Genomic DNA, 21371 nt, shown 5'->3' on the forward strand with positions numbered 1-21371 from the left:
CCGTGAAACAGCGTGTTTGGTTCATCTGCAGGAGGAAGGAGCAGGCAGAGAGCAGCTGCCCGTAATCAGACTGCCTTCATCGATTCTATTGGGAGGAAGTCTCCGCTGAATCTGCAGTGCACAAACATCTAATATCCAACCTAAAACTAACTTCACCACGGTCAAAAGTATTTTGCGCTTTTAAGTCCTTGTCTACTTTATTGCCATGGCTGAGATACAAACGTCCTCATAAAGCCCAAAATTGTAACTTCTTCAGGGAAACTTTGGAGCTTCACCATCCAGACAGCAGCATCTCTCCTCTCTGCTTCTCCTGCCACACCCCCTTTCACATCAGACCCCTGAGCATTCTGGCTGGGCTGTGGTCCAGATAATTATACCATTGGATCATTTTATATAGGAAAAAACATATATAAGACATTCTTGCATATACAATAAAACAAACATTGTTTATTTATGTTTTTATTTTCTATTTAATTATTATTACTTATTATTTTTGTTTTTTATCGTTTCATGCACATTAATGTGACAATGTCACGCAGTAACATTAATAGCTGCACAGCGCACCACACTGACGGCTGGAGGCGGGGCTTCAGCTGCCATTGCTTCAGCCGTCAGTGGGTCTGTGGAAACACAACCGGTACTGTACGGAGTAGAACGAAACTGAGTGGAGAGGAGCCGCGCTGGTTAAAGGGTTGCCTTCCCTGTCTGTCCTGATTCTTTCTCTTTCTCTTCTTCGCTTCTTTCTCTCCCTCCTGTCAGCTGAATTACATGAAACCACATGCAGTAAAACCACATAAAAAAAATGAAATTTTTATTTTTATTATATCTTTGTTGGATATCAGTTACTGATTGGACGCTGTATCTGAGCAGATTTATCAGATACAGTACAGACCAAAAGTTTGGACACACCTTCTCATTCAAAGAGTTTTCTTTATTTTCATGACTATGAATATTGTAGATTCACACTGAAGGCATCAAAACTACGAAGGCATCAAAACTATGAATTAACACGTGGAATTATATACTGAACAAAAAAGTGTGCAACAACTGAAAATATGTCTTATATTGAAGGTTCTTCAAAGTAGCCACCTTTTTCTTTGATTACTGCTACAAACACTCTTGGCAGTCTGTTGATGAGCTTCAAGAGGTAGTCACCTGAAATGGTTTTCCAATAGTCTTGAAGGAGTTCCCAGAGATGCTTAGCACTTGTTGGCCCTTTTGCCTTCACTCTGTGGTCCAGCTCACCCCAAACCATCTTGATTGGGTTCAGGTCCAGTGACTGTGGAGCCCAGTTCATCTGGTGCAGCACCCCATCACTCTCCTTCTTGATCAAATAGCCCTTACACAGCCTGGAGGTGTGTTTGGGGTCATTGTCCTGTTAGAAAATATATGAAGGTTCAACTAAATGCAAACCGGATGGAATAGCATGCCGCTGCAATATGCTGTGGTAGCCATGCTGGTTCAGTATGCCTTCAACTTTGAATAAATCCCCAACAGTGTCACCAGCAAAACACCCCCACACCATCACACCTCCTCCTCCATGCTTCACGGTGGGAACCAGGCACGTAGAGTCCATCCGTTCACCTCTTCTGCGCCGCACAAAGACACGGTGGTTGGAACCAAAGATCTCAAACTTGGACTCATCAGAACAAAGCACAGATTTCCACTGGTCTAATGTCCATTCCTTGTGTTCTTTAGCCCAAACAAGTCTCTTCTGCTTGTTGCCTGTCCTCAGCAGTGGTTTTCTAGCAGCTATTTTACCATGAAGGCCTGATTCACACAGTCTCCTCTTAACAGTTGTTCTAGAGATGTGTCTGCTGCTAGAACTCTGTGTGGCATTGACCTGTTCTCTAATCTGAGCTGCTGTTAACCTGCGATTTCTGAGGCTGGTGACTCGGATGAACTTATCGTCTGCAGCAGAGGTGACTCTTGGTCTTCCTTTCCTGGGGCGGTCCTCATGTGAGCCAGTTACTTTGTAGCGCTTGATGGTTTTTGCGACTGCACTTGGGGACACTTTCAAAGTTTTCCCAATTGTTCGGACTGACTGACCTTCATTTCTTAAAGTAATGATGGCCACTCGTTTTTCTTTACTTTGCTGCTTTGTTCTTGCCATAATACAAATTCTAACAGTCTATTCAGTAGGACTATTAGCTGTGTACTGTATCCACCTCCTGCACAACACAACTGATGATCCCAACCCCATTTATAAGGCTTGAAATCCCACTTATTAAACCTGACAGGGCACACCTGTGAAGTGAAAACCCTTTCAGGTGACTACCTCTTGAAGCTCATCAACAGAATGCCAAGAGTGTGTGGAGCAGTAATCAAAGCAAAAGGTGGCTACTTTGAAGAACCTAGAATATGAGACATATTTTCAGTTGTTTCACACTTTTTTGTGCAGTATATAATTCCACATGTGTTAATTCATAGTTTTGATGCCCTCAGTGTGAAGCTACAATATTCATAGTCATGAAAATAAAGACAACTCTTTGAATGAGAAGGTGTGTCCAAACCTTTGGTCTGTACTGTACATCACAACAACACTGTAGTGTTATATCTGAGTTAAGACATTTAAACTCAAGCATATCACTCCTAAGTTCTATAATTTATCTATTTTCAGTTGCGTGCCTCTGTTATTTATCATATTTACACATAGACAAAATACTCTAGCGCAGTGCCACCTATGCGCTGCATATAGTGCATACCCACATTTTGCGCCACTGTTCTCCCTGTGCATGAGTGGGTCCCCTCTGGGTCCAGCTTCCTCCCACAGGTTAATTGGTTTCTCTAAAATTGCCCTTGGGGATGAGTGTCTGCATACATGGTTGTCTGTCCTGTGTGTGTTGCCCTGTGATGGACTGGTAACCTTTCCAGGGTGTACCCCGCCACTCGCCCGATGACTGCTGGAAATAGGCACCAGCCCCCACCCCCCACAACCCTGCAAGGACAAGCGGGTATAGACAATGGATGGATGGATGGATTTTATCTAAACGTAAGCCTGTATGCTTCCAATAGGTCAAATTATCCGGCAGCATAGGATAAATGTTCACTGTTACGCTGATGACACTCAGCTTTACTTATTCATAAATCCTGGTGAGCCCAACCAGTTAGATAGACTACAAGCATGTCTTGAAGACATAAAAGCTTGAATGACTTTAAATCTTTTGCTTCTAAATTCAGACAAGACAGAAGTTCTCGTCTTTGGACCGGAGTCTTTAAAAAAGAAACTGCTTAGTGAATCACTGAACCTGGATGGCATTAAATTGACCTCCGATAATAAAGTAAAAAACCTTGGTGTTATTTTTGACCAGGACATGTCATTTAAATCCCATATTAAACAGGTTTTTAGGATTTCCTTCTTTCACCTCCGGAACATTGCCAGAATTAGAAATATCCTATCCAGGAGTGATGCTGAAAAACTAGTCCATGCATTTGTTACTTCAAGGTTGGACTATTGTAATTCTTTACTATCAGGATGTCCACAAAATGCAGTTAAAAGCCTTCAGTTGATTCAAAAAGAGTTCTGATGAAAATTAAATTAAAAAGAGAGATCATATTTCTCCTATTTTAGCTTCCCTTCATTGGCTCCCTGTTGAATCCAGAATAGAATTTAAAATTCTCCTCCTCACATATAAAGCCCCTAATGATTTAGCTCCATCATACATCAGAGATCTGATTGTTCCATAGGGTTCCTAACAGGGCACTTCGTTCTCAGACTGCAGGTTTACTGGTGGTTCCTAGAGTCTCTATAAGTAGAAAAGGAGGCAGATCCTTTAGTTATCAGGCTCCTCTCCTGTGGAACCAGCTCCCGGTTTTGGTCCGTGAGGCAGACACCCTGTCTACTTTTAAGGCTAGGCTTAAAACTTTCCTTTTTGATAAAGCTTATAGGTAGAGTGGCTTAGGTTATCCTGAGCTATCTTCCTTATTTTTTCCCTCCGCCTTCCTCCCTCCCTGTTGGTTGGAGTAAGGGGCAGTCAGGTTTAGCCTAAACCGGCTCAGTTATGGTTGAGGTGCAAACACACCCTCAATGTCTGCTACCTGTATGACCCCTTCTCTTTTCCAATGGTTATAATCAGTCTGACAGAGAGAGGTATCCCGATCCTTGTGGTTTTTAGTATAACAATGGCCACCAGTAGCCTCTAAATGGGCAAACTTTATCAGTTTATTATTTTACTTAGTGCCCCTACATGTGGCCCGTTCTGGGGTGGCTGGGCTCAGGCACTCAGTGGTGTGGTCTGGCCTCCCCGGTGGCCCCGCGCCATTCTGGACCCTTTGTGGGGTGCCTTGAGATGACATTGTTGTAAATAAGCGCTATATAAATAAATAAACTGAAACTGAAACTATCTCTGTAGTTATGCTGCTATAGGCTTAGGCTGCTGGAGGACATAGTGACCACTTTCACCCTCTTCGCTACATTCTCACACTACTCTCCAATTTTGCATTATTTGCTGTTATTTCAGCTTTTAACTTTGTTCTCTCTTTTCTCTTTCTAGAAGCTACACCTGGCCTGACTCTGTGTCTACCTGTGACACCTTTCTGGAGAGGGGCATTGTCCAAGCTTCTGCTGGCATCAACTTAATCCTCACCTTCTACAGATGATCCACATGGCCCTGTGTTTCAGTGTTTAACCCTTTCTCTCTCCTAGATATAGCAATTGACTGAGCTTTTACTGTAACTAATTATATGTGCTCTCTTTCAGACTCTATCCTTGAAAACTGGCTCAAAGTTGATCTGTTCTTTCTTTCTAGATGAAAGGACTAAAGGAGCTACATCCATTAACATTTACTGTTCCTTCCCATAGAAAGGACTCCTGGATCAGTGCTTCTTTGTTCTCTTTGTGTCTCTGCTCTGTTCTCTCAAACCCCCAGTCGGTCGTGGCAGATGGCCGCTGACACTGAGCCTGGTTCTGCTGGAGGTTTCTTCCTGTTAAAAGGGAGTTTTTCCTCTCCACTGTCGCTACATGCATGCTCAGTATGAGGGATTGCTGCAAAGTCAACGCCAGTGACTGTCCACTGTCTCTACATGCTCATCCAGGAGGAGGGAATGCTGCAAGTCACTGACTGGATGCAATCTGCTGGGTTTTCTTAGATAGAAAAACCTTTTATGCTAGTCATTTTTTTAAAAACTGGTAATGGTTCTGATAAGTAAAACTGGACTGACATTATTAATCATTGTTTATTTCCATCTTGTTGCTGTTTGTGTATGTGTTTTAGGAGTAGGAGGGGAGAGGGTTGGCCATGTGATTTTTGTTTGGGCATATGACAGTGATAATGATGCAGTGCAGGATTGTGTGTTTAACAGAAGCAGAGAAGCAATGTCAGTGGTGTGGTAATCTTTTCACTTTGTCGAAAATATATTATATGTATATATAATACTATATAATATCACCAAATACCAGTAATTGCCGAAAACAGCAATATTGGATATCCATATCGACTCAGATTTTCATATTGGTGCTTCCGTAAGTCAGATTAATTGCCTCAATCTGGACAAGTAGCTTTCTTCTCTTTATAATGGCTCGAACAAGAGACAGAGATAAAACAAGTCAACACATAAATCCATCCATTTGTCTAAGCGGGTTTACATTCAGAGTTTAAAAATTAGAGCAGTCTATTTCACTTGTTTGAAGCAGGAGCTTGTGCTTGTTTTTCTAAAAAGGTAACAGATAGATTAGACATATGTCAACTGAGAGGCACTGAAATTGTCATTTTCCATTACTGCAAATACATATTGGCTACATTTTAACCTTAGTTTATCAGGATAAAGACTTGAAACTGAAAAATAAGATGCATTTTTTGTTCCTGCTAATTTTCATACAATATTAATGATAATTATCTTTTCAACCAGTTTTCTCATTGGTATAAGTTTAATCTTCATTGCACCTAAATAAAGGCAGTTGATGGTTTGAGCATACATCCACTTTTGCATTTACATGACGGTCATTTTTATTTGGAAACAAGGCAAACAAAAAAAAAACCAACAAATGCACATGAGAAAGACCATTCAAGAAACTGGACATTGAAAGCCTGCCTGCAGAACTGTGCAGAACTGTGCAGAACTGTGCAGAACTGTGCCTGCAGAACTGTGCCTCAGGTCTCTGAATTAATAACTGTTCGATATTCCATTATTTTCGAATCAAGAACTAAGAGGCTAAAATGCTGCAAGGTCCCAGATGATAAGGACTCTGCTGCTTGAAGTCACTTGCCTGAGCTGTAACAGTGCAAATGAAAATGAAAGACGCATCTTGAATAAATCTCTTTTATTTCTATTAATTTGTTAATAACATTTTCAGAGGGAAGAGTCCCTTCTTCTTTGATATCAATTTAAGAAGTTTAATTATCCTGCAAAACAGCAGGTTCTTTGTTTTTCAGTTAATAAGTGAAGAAAGCTTTCTATCTTTTTAATGTGCCCAAATAAATCATAAATCAAATGAATCACATTAATCTACTATCTTTTACACGATCGAACTAAAACTTGGTGCTTAAATAACCCAAAAATAAACATACTGTGTACAAATTTCTGCTTACCCAGCTGCATTGAGGTGCGGCCCTGGTTGGCCACATGCTGGCTGGACCGCAGGCAGTTCTTAAGCTGGGCAGCGGCAGTTTGGGGTGAAGATGCTGGGCTGATGCTGTTGACGCAGTTTGCTGAGGTCACAAGTGGGGTGGAGGGACGAGATGAAGAGGGGCCTGGAGATCCTGGGGATGAAGAGTCTGAGATTTTACCCACCACTTGACTGCACCCACTTCCCCCTCCTCCAACCGGACTGGACAAACTTGAACCTCGAGGAGACACAAGTCCAAATGGAGCCCTTTGAATAGGAGAGAGGAGAGACATGCTGAATCACACCAGTTTACCAAATGGTGTCTACGCTTTGTGATTTTTGTTCATTGTGTTTTATACAATCACTTTCAGAAAACCTTTCTACTTCAGCTATATACAACATACATACCAAAAAACCGAATAAAATAACAACCTTGAACCTTCATACAGTTTTTGCTTAACTTAAGCACCATAATGAAAATAGTAATTATACTACTACCTGGAGAAATTTGTACCTGAAGTGGTAGATTTGCACTTTAAACAGAAAATGGCATTAATACATTATTTTACAGAATTAAAAATAAACAACTAAAAAATCTTTCAATAAACAATTAAAATTTGATTATGTTCCTTAAATTTGATCCCATGTCGTAACAGAGCCGATACTGATTCTTGGACTGGATGTCAGGCTGAATCAGCTCAGTCCAAATGGTACTGTGTTGCTGCAGCACATATTTTAACCTTTTTTTTCTGAATTATACACATAAATAAATGAAATTGTGTATTAAAAAATGTTTCTAGTATATTAGTAGGTATTTTTAGAATCGGCAGATTTAAACATATGAACGAAGCCTTTAACGAAAACCCACTGTCAGCACGGAGCATTACCTTCTATTTCCAATCGTAATGATAAAGGTAACTGGAGAAAACTATGGAGCTCCACAGAGGAGCAACAAAGATCTTCAGCATGAAACAGAAACGCTAAAAGGAATACAGAAAGTTGAGTTATTTAATTTTTTGAACTTGTAACATGGTGCAACATTTCAAAGTCTGTCATTTACACACATGAATATGGCTCCTCTGATGAATAATAATGAGTGTTAACAGGAGACACGGTTGTTACAGAGGGATTTTGTTGATGGATGTAGCAAACTTTAAGATCATTTTACCAACAGTTACACTACAGTATAGCTAACATTAGTAGGTTTTTTTGTCGCAACTATTAGGTTCCTATCTTCACTGCCCCCCCTTCAGCACTCTGTAGAGAGATTTAGGAGTCTTCATTGCAATATCCATATATGCAATGCCAAAATTAATGAGAGTGATGTGGACAAAATAAAGATGGAGAAGGAACAGAAGACAGATGAACACATGGGGTAGTGGCAACTGATATCATCACTTCAATATTCACAACAGTGGAACTCGATGTTTTCTTGATATCATGTAGATATGGTTCTTATAGGCATTACATGGATGCTTTGAAGCTTATGTAATTATCAATAAACAGTAATACTAAAGATATGGGCAGGTATTGCAGAAGTGTAGACTGTCTATTTGAGTTTATATGTTTGCATACAACAACTCAGAGTAAAAGCGGTCCGGGCCAAAACATATCGTTATTGGCAGATTTTCAAATTCGAATACCAGGATCAGATTGAAACCCAAAAAGGCCTTCATTAAAGCTTCTCTAACCAAGACAAACATTACACAAAAGTGCATTTAAAATGTGTAGTGAAAACAGTTTTTATTTTCCTTTTCTACCAAGACTTTTCCACCCCTGTCCCACATCTCTTGCCATGAACATTCGCTGACTAATAAAAAAAATAAATGCGCATCAAAGGGGAATGATCTGAGTCTGGGGGCTTAACCAAAGGTTACAAGAAGGTTCCCTTTAAAAGATGAAAGAGAGTCAAAGATACCTATCCACATATTATATTAAGATTTAGCTCAATGCATTAAAGTTTGCTGCTAGCAGCTGCTAGCATGGCTGTAGGTACTCTCAGGCTTGTTAGGCACAGAATATTAACATCGATGCAGTTTTTAGCTCATGATAGCAGACCAGACGCTGCAAACGGTACTAGTAAGCTCTGTCAGAGTGAGTTATGTCACTATTATTGTCTGACTGGTGGATCAGCATGATGTAGTGTCCTGCTGCATCATATATGCTGCTGCAGGCTGCTCATGTTTCTGTCTGCAGAGTGCTGAATGGCAGAACAGTGAACTGAACATTATTGGCGCAGCGGTATTCACACTCTTATGGCTTTCCATCGACTTCCCATCACAGAGTTATGGCTTTTTGTGTGTGTGTGTTTCTAACAAAAGTAACAACCAAGTTATTCACAGATTATTTGGTTTGAGGTTCTTTATAGAAATCAAATAGACACGACATTACTACATGTCTGGTTCTTCTGCCTGCTTGGCACAAAAGGTTTCCAAAGGTCCCTACAGATACTTTTACTCCAGTTTGTGACCATGAAGATGATGTCCTGAAACACAATTATTTTTCTGGGTAAGACTGGTTGCCAGTTGTTCAAATGCATTCACATGTCCTTTAACAAAATCAAACTGCCATGCACACAAATATGTGCTTAAGTCCTTTTCTGTGTGGAGCATTTTTGAAAGGCTCTCATTATCAAATAGAGAAATTTCTGAGCTGCACTGCAGACAAAGGAGGGGGTAGTAAGAAAGGAGGAGTGGGAGGAGGAGAAGAACAGAGGATGCATGCCTAAAAAATAACAAATTGCCTCTCATTTGATTATGTGTTCATCTTGCCTCTCTCTTTCTCTCTGTCTCTCTGTGATTGCGTAAGTACAGAATGTGAAGCAGCCATTCATACCCACTTGAGAAGTAAACCTGCTGTTTTGGCAGCACTTTTGGATCCTTGTATGGTTGCTTTGTTTTTTACTTTTTATTCTTCTCCAAACTGTCTTCTATCTTTTACATCTCTCCTTTTCCTCTGTCCTTCTGCTTACAATGATTCATAATGTATCTCCTAGAACTAAAACACCCAAAGCTTTAAGCTTGCATGTGTCATGGAGGAGAGCGCAAATTAAATACATGCCAACATGAACATTTACAATTCCTTGCAAAAGAAGTCAGAACTCTTAAACTTTTTTTACATTTTGTCACGTTTCAACCCGCATATATTTTACTGGAATTTCATGCGATGAGCCAACCCAGAGTAGTGCATTAAGTGGGATACAGAAGGAAAGATTGGTCAGACTGGTTAAAGGGCATAAGTAAATAGCAATTTTTAAGGCATGCCATAGACTGGATTTTATTCTAGACTTCGTGTCATTCTAATATATACGTTTTATATATACATTGATCTAAGCCATTCCATTTTAGCTCTGGCTGAATATTTCGTGTCGCCTTTGGAGAAGGTGAACCTCCACCCCAGTGTTAAGCAGCCCGGCAGGTCTCCTTCCCGTATTGCTCTGTGTTTAGTTCCACCTGTCTCCCAGTATTAAGCTTTTCTGTCTTGAGAAAGAAAACCATCCCCACAGCAAAATGATGCCACCACCCTGCTTTATGGAGGGGATGGAGTATCCAGGGGTTAGGGTTAGGGATATTTTCTGCACAACGACAGTGTCTTGAATGTAAACTGAAAATAGAAATTGTGTATTAATCTGACAAAAATACCTTCTTATCCGTGTTTGCTGTATCCTTTACATGGCTTGTCGGAAATGTCAAACGGTTCTTCCCATGGCTTTCTTTCAACAACAGCTATCTTCTTATGACCCTTCCAAAAAGACCAGTTTTGTATTGCAAGACTAAAGGTTGTCCTTTTGACAGATTCTCCTACCTGAGCTGTGGATCTGTGTAGCTCCACGAGGGTTTATCTTGACTGCTTCTGTGATTATTGCTCTCCTAACCTTGCATGTCAGTTTAGAAGAATGACCATGTCTTGGACCTGGTGTGTTCCTTGGGTTTGATTATGCTGTTTGTTCACTAATGTTGTCTTTGAGGCTTTCACATAACAACTCTATCTATAGTGTGACTGGATCACACAAAGGTGGACTAATTAGATGGATTCTGAGGGAACTTGGTTGCACTGGATTTTATTTAAAGGTGTCAGAGCAAAGGGGTTGTAGATTTTTATTGTGAAAAATAAAAAAAACCATAAGTCATTTTCTTTTCATTTAAAAAAAAGCCTATTACTCTGTGTTGGCCTATCACATAAAATTCCAGTAAAATACATTGCAGTTTGTGGTTGTAACAGAACAAAATCATTCTGAATGAGTTACAGTAAATGGGAAAGGAAAACCCCGATAAGGACACATGGCGATTGTAGAAATTACCATTTTTTTTTATTTTGCAGCAGACTATTTCCACCCATCATGGCCAAAAGAATAGGAAAACTGAATCTTAGGCATCAGTTATCAAAGCTATTTATTTATTTTATCCCAATGCGATAATGACAAAATTTCCCTGCTACTTTGTCTAACCTCCACTAACCTGGACACGGGAGTGACGTAGTTTCCTGGGAAGACACCAGAGGCAGCAGTTCTTAGTGAGGTGCCTTTGAACCATCCATCCTGACACTTCTCTGTCACTCGGTACATCTCCCCTTTCCTTAGCTCCAACTCGTCAGCTTTCTGGGGCTTGTAGGCATATAGGGCCAAATATCTGGACAAGAAAGGCAACAGACGAAACGTAAAATTGTGCCAAAATATTAAAGGATTCATCGGTGTTTGGAAATTATCTCTATGCAGGCATCTGAAATCATGCATCTGTATCTAATGATCTGCCCTGCTCATTAACCATAACCAAACATCTAAATTAAGATAAAAAGAAATAAATGCTTTAGGAGGAATGTAATCTCAAAGTGAAAATACAGTATTTCTCTAGTTTTACCAAAATCCAAAATAATGTGGTATATGTTTATGAATAAGTAATAATATGACCAAGGCCTGTGCAATTAATCTAATTTATATTCAAATTTAGATTTTTGGCTCCAAAAGATCACAAAACCGTTGTAATTGGAAAAAAAAAAAAAATCTAATTATTCCAATTATGTTACAACATTCCACTTCCCTTATGACTTCCAAGATGTAGAAGACACAGATGGAGAAAGCCCTTTAAAAGTTATATATGATAAGATATGATAGGAATAACTTGAATATTATATATGTCACACTGAATATAATGTTAGAACGTTTGAAATGACTTTCAGAATAAAAGAATAATGATGGTGAGACTGTATTGGTGACTGCAGCTTTCTTTCTGTCTGTATGACACTGCATGTTGACATGTTTTGCTGTGTTTTCACTAAGCTTAAGTTATGTTTCTTTAATAAACTTATTTAAACATTTTAAGAATAATTTATAGAATTATAAATGGCAAAACAAAATTTGGAGAAAAAATTTATTTTGCATTTTAAGTGCAATCAGAAAAGGCGATCAACGTCTGTGATTTCAGTCATGACCAAAATAATTATGACTATAATTTAGTTTAGAAATCTAGCAGCTCTATGAGTATCTTATTATCTGTAGTTCATTGTAGAGTTCAAAGTCAAGCAAAAAAAGCTCACAGACAACTAAACACCACTGATTGTCTGTCTCTGCTGAATGAAGGCCTTTGAGAGGATCACAAAGACATGGTGGGCTGCAACTGGATCTTTGTCAGTGCACAAAGACAAACACTTCGGTTCAAACCTCCCACCAATTATTGTTCATTGGGATAAAATATTTCCTGTCTGTTGCTCAGATGTTTACGTACGTTTGTGCCAAATTTTTCTAGAAAGGAAAGATAAAATCCGTTCTCAATTAATACAGCAGATATGCTGGAGAAACTGTGTTTAGACCGTTTAGACCGTCTAAGCTCAAAATAAAAAAAACATATTTATAGAACAACAGCAGAGGGTAATTTTCTTCAACTGAGGCTTGGTGTGAAAGCTGTCAGTCCTCACTTAAAAATAACAACACAATATAACATCCAGGTCATGTCTCTCTGTGTGAGCTGTTGAGGCTGTTTATATATATATATATATATATATATATATATATATATACCATTGTTCTTGATGGATATGGTGAACTTGGTGAAGTTAATACTTACCCCTGTGTAAACACCTAGATGAGCTCATGAACTTTCTCTGGCATACATTTATAGTACATAGTGCCAGACTGGATGAGATTGCAGAGTAAACAAGCCATGTATGTGCTACCACCTCGTTACCATGGCAACAGATGTGGGGACTGTTTCCCATCTCCCCTTGGCAACAGGAATAGCTGCCAGGTCAAGATGAGAATGCGGGACCTCATCAGTGGGACAAAGCCATTCTGTTTTGGTACGAGAGTGTGCATGTGTGTGTTTGTGTTTGTTTGCGTGTGGGTGTGTGTGTCTGTGTGTGCTTGTGTTCTCATTAAGCTACTGGGAAGGTGATATTATTAAAGCTGACAATGCTGCTGAATTTGACTTACATTCTGTCTGAAGGATGGTGATGATGTTTTAGACTCACATATTTTAGAGTCTGTGCTTTTACTTGTTCACTGAAACAAACACAGAAGCTAAATCTACTGTTGGATGACATACAAAATTAATAAATAATTAATAAAATAATTTACAAGCTCTTAGTAAAATGTAAAAAATAAGGTTTAGGTAAGTGTTTGCAATGGGCAAATTGGATATAAGTAGCATCACCCTAAGAATTCTGAAGATAGCTTCCTGCTCCTAAATCTGTCAGTGTTTTTTAATTAAATTAATTCAATTAAAAAACTGAAACTTATATATTTCACAGATTCTTAACACACACAGAGTGATATATATTTCAAACATGTATTTTTGCTAACTTTGATGAACATAGCTTACACTTAATAAAAAAATCCATAAAATGAATCAGAAAATTAGATATATCACATATATAAGAGCAAAAATGAAAGGACTTTCAACAAATACATTTTATATCATCGCCATACACAATAATGGGGGGAGCTGCTTACTTGACAATAGTCCAGTGGACAGTCACTTGACACCCTCCATAAGAAGGGTTACCCACAAAGGCCTTCGCTAAGCTGCCACCAACCATTTTAATAAGTAGAGCGAAATGAAAAGGCTTGGTAGAAAAAGACAAAGACAACCAAATAATTTAATACAAAAAACAATTTTCAAATTATGTGTTAGTTTATCAAGAGAAATAAAACTATCCAAACCAAGCTGGCCATATGCAAAAAAGTAATTGCAGCCTTTAGGTAGGAAATCAAGTCAACTGTGATCTCCCAAATCTTTTAGGAATGTTGAGTTTAGTTTCACTAGTGACACCTGACTATCCTCATACCTGAATAATCAAGACAACACCTAAATAGAACCCATCTAACAACCTGAACCTGATTGACTAAAAGATTACAATAAACAAAACATCCTGATCTAAAGTAATTCAAGAACAGATGAGAAATGAAGTCAAAGAGATTAACCAGTCTGGAAAGGTTTGGGGACGCCAGCTAATTACAGTGAGAGCCATTATACACAAATGGAGAAAACATGGAACAGTGGTGAGCCTTCCCAGGGTTCAACAGTCAACCAAAATTACTCCAAGAGTGCATTAACGACTCATCCAGGAGGTCACAAAAGAACCCAGAACAATACTTAAAACACCACAGGCCTTACTTGTCTCAGTTAAAGTCAGTGTTCTTGATTCAGAAACAGACTGGGCAAAGTAGCATCCATGCGACAGTTCTAAGGTTAAAACCCCTCCAGACCAAAAAGAACACAAAGGTCCATCTCAAATTTGTCAAAAAATACTGATGAACCCCTAGATTTAAAGGAAAAAATTCTAATGAGATAAAAGTAGTACTCTAGAAGGTGTGCACCCCATTACGTGTGGTCTAAAACTAACACAGCATTGCAGAAAAATAATATTGTATCAAAAGTCAAACATGCTCACAGTAGATTTTGAAGTGGCCTAGTTAAAGTCCAGACTTAAATCACTGAGCTGTACTAGCATGGTTCGAATAGGCTGTCATTCTCTAAAACCATCTATTGTGCCTGAATTAAACAATTCTGCAAATTTGAGTGGGCCAAAGTTCCTTGATAGGATGGTGACACGATTAGTTAATATATTTAGGGGGTGAATACATTTTCCAGTAGAGCCAGGTTAGTTTGTAATTAATTTAATTAATGAAATCACCATTTGAAAACTTCAACATTTGTTTAGCTTATCGTTGTCTGATAAATATAATTTAATTTAATTAATAGATTTAGTTTGAAGATCTGAAAAATATAAATTTGACAAAAAAGCACAACAGAAGACATCTATGAGGGGACAAATACATTTTCACAACGCTGTATATCAATCAGTCAGTGTGTAATAAATATGTAATATATATAACTTTCCCTTTTTGAAATTAAATTCTTGAAATAAGATAACTTTTCAATTATACCCCAATTTATTGTGATGCCTCTAAACTTGTCTAGTATATAATTTTGATTTACACACGTCTCTAAATGCCTGTCAGCAATACTTGAAAGATACATAAACAGCCTGCTGTCAGATTCATATCTTCAAGTGTCTTCGTTTTTAGAAATGGTAAAGCTTGTTGGAAAATCCAGGCTGAACACAGCTTAGTGAACTGTGTTTTTCCTCTCTGAAGGGGATTTCATCCTTGATCGGTAAAGGAGTTAATGTGCTTGCTGAGGTGGTGGAACATGGACAATACCTCTGGGCACAACAGAGCCAACATTTCTAACAATGCCAGGAAGTAGTTTGTGAAACCTTGCCTGTACATCTAGTACAAATTCAATGGGCAAGTGAGAAGAAGGCTGAGGTACTCACATGTTGAGTGGCAGCTGCACCTTGGCATGGGCCAGAAGCTCAGAGGTAAGAGATGCAACTTTGGGGGGCAGCGGTACCCCCACTGAGGAAGGAGAGGGACCTGGAGGAGATGCATCCTAAAGGAAGTAAAAACAACACACAGAAACCCAGAGGTTTAAAGTAAACTGTTATCTAACAGATGTGCCTTTAGGCTTTTAAACATCCTGGGAACTATTTACAAACAGCAAAAATACTTTGAACTAAGTGGGAAATGCAGCCAGAAGCCATAACAGTAAAAGCGACATGACTCCAAACAGAAGCCTTCAAAGTGAAAAATGATTTTATTTGCATGAAACTGGTAGAGTAGGTGACTGGGGACTGGCTTACAAAATACAAAGTGGCAGAGGGACTGATGTACTGTAGAAATGTATTTTAAACATTTTAAAACACCTACACTGGGAAGCTCTTGGGTGGTTAAACATCTCACATACCACCTTTTAATCATCTGAAAATGGAAAGATTATGGCACAACTACAAACTTACAGGATGTGCCTCTCCACCTAAGCTAAAAGGTTGGACCAGGAGTACATTAATCCAAAAACTAGCAAAGAGGCCCTTGGTCACTCTACAGAGGCTAGAGAGATCTACAGTTCAGGTTGGAACATCTGTCCACAGGAAAACTTGGTCATGCACTCCAGCACATTTGACCTCAACGGAAGAGTAGCAATAACAAAACTTGTTTTGAAAGAAAGTTATACAAATTTTGCAGTTTGTCACAAGCCATGTAGGGAACACTTTAAACACATAGAAGATGGTGCTTTGGTCAAATGAGATCAAAACTGAACTTTTTGGCGTACATGTAGAACTGTAGTGTGGCACACAACCTTCCCCACTAAACATGGTGGTGGCAGCAATATACTGTGGAAATGCTTTTCTACAGAAGGTTCCGGGAAGCTGGTCAGAGTTAAACACAGGCCAATACTGGAAGAAAACAATTTAAAGACTACAAAGTGGTAGAATGGCCCAGTCAAAGTGCAGACCTAAATCCAATAAGGAATTTGGATTAAAAATAATGCTGTTCACAGATAATGTCCATCTACAGTAAGATACTGAAGTTGCAAAATGACAAAATATGAAAATTTCAAGGGGTATATATAGAATAAATTTAGTAGGCCCTTTAAACCTATTTCTTCTGAAACAAAAGTTCTATATCCTAGATGTGAATCCTTTATTATTTGTGTATTGTGTACATTGTGTGGAGATACCTGAATGCGTGCAGCCGCTCTGGGGTCGGAGGAGCTAATAAGGACTGGGTGGGAGATCTCCATGCTGTGTCTGTTGTTAAACTGGGCAGCCCTTTGGCTGACAGACAGTGCAGAGAAAGAATGACGCTTCTTTGCGTTTTTCTTCCCTTCACCTCTCCTGTGGCCGGAGCCATTTCCATTAGACGGCGAGGCACTGGGGGAGGGGCCAGGAGTGCAGGGACCCAAGGGGGCTGGCTCAGAGCTGGGGCCTGGTGCATTAGCTGGCATAGGTTTGTCAATCTCCATCAGCTGCTTTGCCGTTTCATTTAACTGAGAGGAGAAAAGGGCAGATGGGGATAAGGAAAGGGGAAGGGGGATGGTGGGTTGGGTTAAGAGAGAAGCAGCTCAGATGTTAGTTGTCAGACCTGAGTGGTTCATGCACATCTCCAACACAAGTGTATTAATTTGACCTTTTCTAGCTTGTTGTTCTTGGCAGCTGTTAATTCCAACAACATAATAATGTACAATTGCCATGGCTAGCCTCGAACGCAGTGGTGTAACAACCTTACTGCATCAAACACACAGGTCAACCCCAATTTTCAGATTCATCTAAATTTATCTGGAATGTGAAAATTATGTCATGACAGGTAATTATTACCTGCAGAAGGAAATCTCAGGAAAAACAAGAAAAGGAAAATGAAAATTAGAAAACAGGATCTTCACAACGCCTACAGCAGCAAAGCATCTTGCTGCTCTTCAAGTTTTTGCACTCTTTGTTGTTTTCATGTGTTTCTGCCGACAATGAGTTTTCCCGAGGTTATGAACGGTAAGAATATAGCATGTAGATATGTTTCCCAGTGGCCAGAAGGCTCTTGAAGCACTTTAAGTCCTAGAAAGATGTCTGTTTACATGCCTTTATTTTCTGCAACAGAAACATTATTGGAGATTGAGGGAAATTAAGATGTTATAGGTGCACATACAGGTCTATTTTTAACATTTCATTTAAACATATTTTTTACCCTCTCACATTAAAGGCTTATTGGCATACAGGTTAATCTCAATATATGCGAATATAGTTAAAAACAATATTAATGTGTTTATTTCTGTTAGTTGATTATTATAACTTACAGCTAATTAAGACCCAACATTCAGTGTCTAAGAAAATTAAAACCAATTAAAAATGTTTTTTGATACAGAACCTCAGCTTATTAGAAAATATTGTATGCCTATGTACTGTACAATATATAAACTCAATACTTGGTGTGAGCTCCTTTAGCATGACTTATTGCATCAATGCAGTCTGTCATGGAAGCGATCATTCTGTGGTTCTGCTGAGGTGTTAAGGAAGTACAGGTTGCTTTAATAAAGGCCTTCAGCTTCTCTGCACTGTTGGCTCTGGTGTTTTATCTTCTTCTTGACAATATCCCACAGATTCTCTGTGGTTTTTAGGTTAGGTAATTTTACTGGCCCATCAAGCACGGTGATACCATGGTCATTAAAACAGGTATTGGTACTTTTGACAGTTTGGGCAGCTCTGTACGAAAATCTGCATCTCTATAAAACTTATCAGTAGAAGGAAGCATACAGTGGCCTAATGTTTCTTTGCAAATGGTAAGGCAGATTTTGGACATTAAAAAGTACAATGGACCAGCAGCTGACATGGTTCCCTAAATCATCACTGACTGTTGAAACTTCAACCTGGACCTCAAGCAACTTGGATTCTATACTAGACTACAAGTTCACAATTTATTACACTTTGGACTGTCAAAAAAAAAAAATAAATAAAATGGTACAGAAATATTGAGCTGAAATATTATTTTAGCAGGAAAATAATTTCTCTGTGCAGAACTTGAAGCTTTTTGGGAGATGTACTTTGTGCATTAAATAATCCAGTTTAACGTCTCAGGGATCTTGGGATGCTTGTACTGAATGTATTTAACTTGTGAATAACCAATTATACTTGTAGGATGCTGGACTCCCAGAAGTTTGGAAATGACTCTTCTCAGATTGATTTGAAGCAACAATTGCCACTGATGTATTTCCTCTTTGGAATTACACAACTACACATCAGGATTATAAACTACACCTCAACTCTGATGGCTGTAATTGAATGGCAGCTGCACCATAAGACAGGTGCCTGCTATTGACCTAACTGCAGAGAATATGCCTTCTGATATTTACTTTAAGTCTAGCCCCACTGTGATCTTAAGGGTTGCTCTTATGTGTTACCCAACAATTCCTTAAGCAAAGCTTTACCAGCAATTTAAAACTGAAATCCAGGATGGTCCGGTCACAACGTTGCGTTCATAACCAGAATATGTTTTTTAAGAAATTGTGACATTATTTGTAAGTAAGTAAAATTTTATTTATATAGCATCTCTCAAGACACAGATCACAAAGAGCTTCACAACACTAATACAAAGTACAATTGGAATAATATATTTATATATGTAAAATAGAAGACGATAAGATAAAATCAAAAATAAACTGACCAAACGCAAGCTTAAAAAGATGAGTTTTTAGCTGTTTTTTAAAAGACACCACCGAATCCGCAGTCCTTATACACAAGGGGATAGAGTTCCAGAGTCTGGGAGCTACTGTTGCAAAAGCTCTATCACCCTTAGTTTTCAGCCTTGTGTGATGTACAGCCAGTAGGACTTTATCGCATGACCTCAGAGACCTGGGGGGATTGTACGGATATAAGAGTTCACTGATATAAGTTGGGGCTTGACCATGAAGAACTCTATAAGTCAGGACCAGAATCTTAAACTGAGCTCTGAATTTAATGGGGAGCCAGCTGCACTGGCTCCCCATTAAATTACAAACTACAAAAATTAAAAAAATTACTACTACAAACCCAGCCCCAAAAACAGTAAGTCAATCTCACCACTCAATTTACTCGGGTTCCAATGACACAGTTGCGTTGTGTGAGGTAAACTGGTTAGCTAAATAGTAGGAAAAATCATTTTCCTTGCCTCTACAATGAGGTATGCTAAAATATTTTGTTTTTCTCCATAACCTTTATGAAGAAAAAGCAACTATAATACACAAGTGGGGGCAGGTATAATTATTTGTTTTTCACTTGCTTTAATTAGAAATGTGATTAATTGGTGCTGGTAATTAAGTTTGGATACATATGGCAGAGGGAAACATAGATGAGTTTATAAATGAAAAGGAAAGAAACTGAAGTAAATGTAAGAGTGGTGATAATTTGGTTTGGCAACGGCTCACGTGCCATGTTCCCTTAGCATTATAAAGACTATATAACTCATTGGATTATATTTGGGGCAGTGTAATGTTATTTCTCCTAATGACATTAGATCCAGTCATCACCAGTAACCACCACGAAGCAGCCAAGCTCTGGGGAGCTTGAGTATGTTGTTTTTTACTACATGTAAAATAAAGTATTTTTGAAGTTCTCAGGATTTTTTCATTGTAATTATGTCCTGTTATTCCACAATATTTTTTATATAATATGCAATCCTGGTTTTATATCAGCAGATCTATATGCCTGCATATTATGTCATTAACCACTAATCCTAATGTTATTAAAGGGGACCTATTATGCAAAACTCACTTTTTGATCGTTTTTATACTTCCATTTGCGTCTCTACATCTCTGTTGCTTCTACAAACAGTCCAAACGCAAAAAAACCCCAGACAAAAAAAAACAAACATTAAGCCGTTTTTTTAGCTATAAATGAATGCTCTTTTTTTTTATGCTGGTACTCTGTTTGACTTTCTTCAAATATGCTACTGTGATTTATGGCCAATCATCTCTACTTTTGCCTCATTTATCAACTACATGTTTGTCCAGATTTCTTGTTGTTCATTTAGATGAAATTTCAGGTCTCTTCTCCTGGCGACCCTTTGAAATATGGCATACTTTTTCAGTTTTTAGAACTGTGCTGTAATGACCTTTAACATTGAACATGCTAAGTAAGGCATATTGAGTCTGAGATGGAGTTCTTGGTTTTTTTTTAGATTTCTTTCATCATTTCTTAGTCAAACCCTATGACACATTTGCTGCAACTATCTTAAAAGTTTTATTTGTGATAAACATTTCTCACTTTAGAATGATGAACATTGAATTATTTGGAAATAGCCTTAGATATTTAACTCCAAAATCATACCCCTGGCTCATTTAGATTCAAAATGACATTCATCCAGTCAAGAAGCTTATTTCTGATAGCAAATGAGACAGGGATAATCCAGAATATGACTATAAAAATGTAATGGAGAATCAAATAAAAAATATTTGTTTTAATTGACATTACAGCAGTGAAACCCTTCTTATAATTGCTGACAAGCATTTTACATGTTTCCACTGGTATTTTGATAGTTTATCTTTGCTGATGAGCTCCAAGTTGTCACTCTCATTACTGTAATCTTAAACTACTTCACATTTTTCTATCAGATTCAAGTTAGGATTCAATCCCATTCAACCACTTCAACCCAAAACATTAATACTACTTCCTGTCAGAATAAACATGTTTGTAAAATGTTAAAATTACTTTAAACCTAAATCTGGAAGAGGCGTGAATAGTTTTGAGCTTAACTGTGACCCTCCAGATAGGGCGGAAGTAAAAGTAGTTTCATTGAAAACTTTCTGCCTTGGCATTCTGTTAACAAACACCTGCATGGTGCAGAGCAGAAAGCTGCCAAAACTTGTGTTTTTGTTGAGGTGCTTAAACTTTCTTTTGAACAATTAATGTGATTAGCACCACTCTAGTGATACTTTCCCTCCTAAACCCCATGGAAGCTGCAAGGGTGTACTCATATTTTTGACACACAGCTTTTCCATTTTGGCTAATTTGAAAAAAAAACTACACC

The 21371-nt window shown here is 38.4% G+C and overlaps 1 protein-coding gene across 1 annotated transcript in view; it reads right to left on the reverse strand.

Annotated features, from left to right (window-relative positions):
• Nucleotides 1–21371, reverse strand: part of LOC124871981 (E3 ubiquitin-protein ligase SH3RF3-like) — a 170260-nt gene that overhangs the window by 17451 nt on the left and 131438 nt on the right. The window contains 4 exon segments of the mRNA XM_047371630.1: nucleotides 6528–6811; nucleotides 11002–11172; nucleotides 15317–15432; nucleotides 16561–16869. Of these exon segments, the coding sequence (XP_047227586.1) occupies nucleotides 6528–6811; nucleotides 11002–11172; nucleotides 15317–15432; nucleotides 16561–16869 (880 nt within the window).

The sequence above is a fragment of the Girardinichthys multiradiatus genome, chromosome 7 (genome assembly GCF_021462225.1).
Source record: "Girardinichthys multiradiatus isolate DD_20200921_A chromosome 7, DD_fGirMul_XY1, whole genome shotgun sequence".
NCBI classification, from domain to species: Eukaryota; Metazoa; Chordata; class Actinopteri; order Cyprinodontiformes; family Goodeidae; genus Girardinichthys; species Girardinichthys multiradiatus.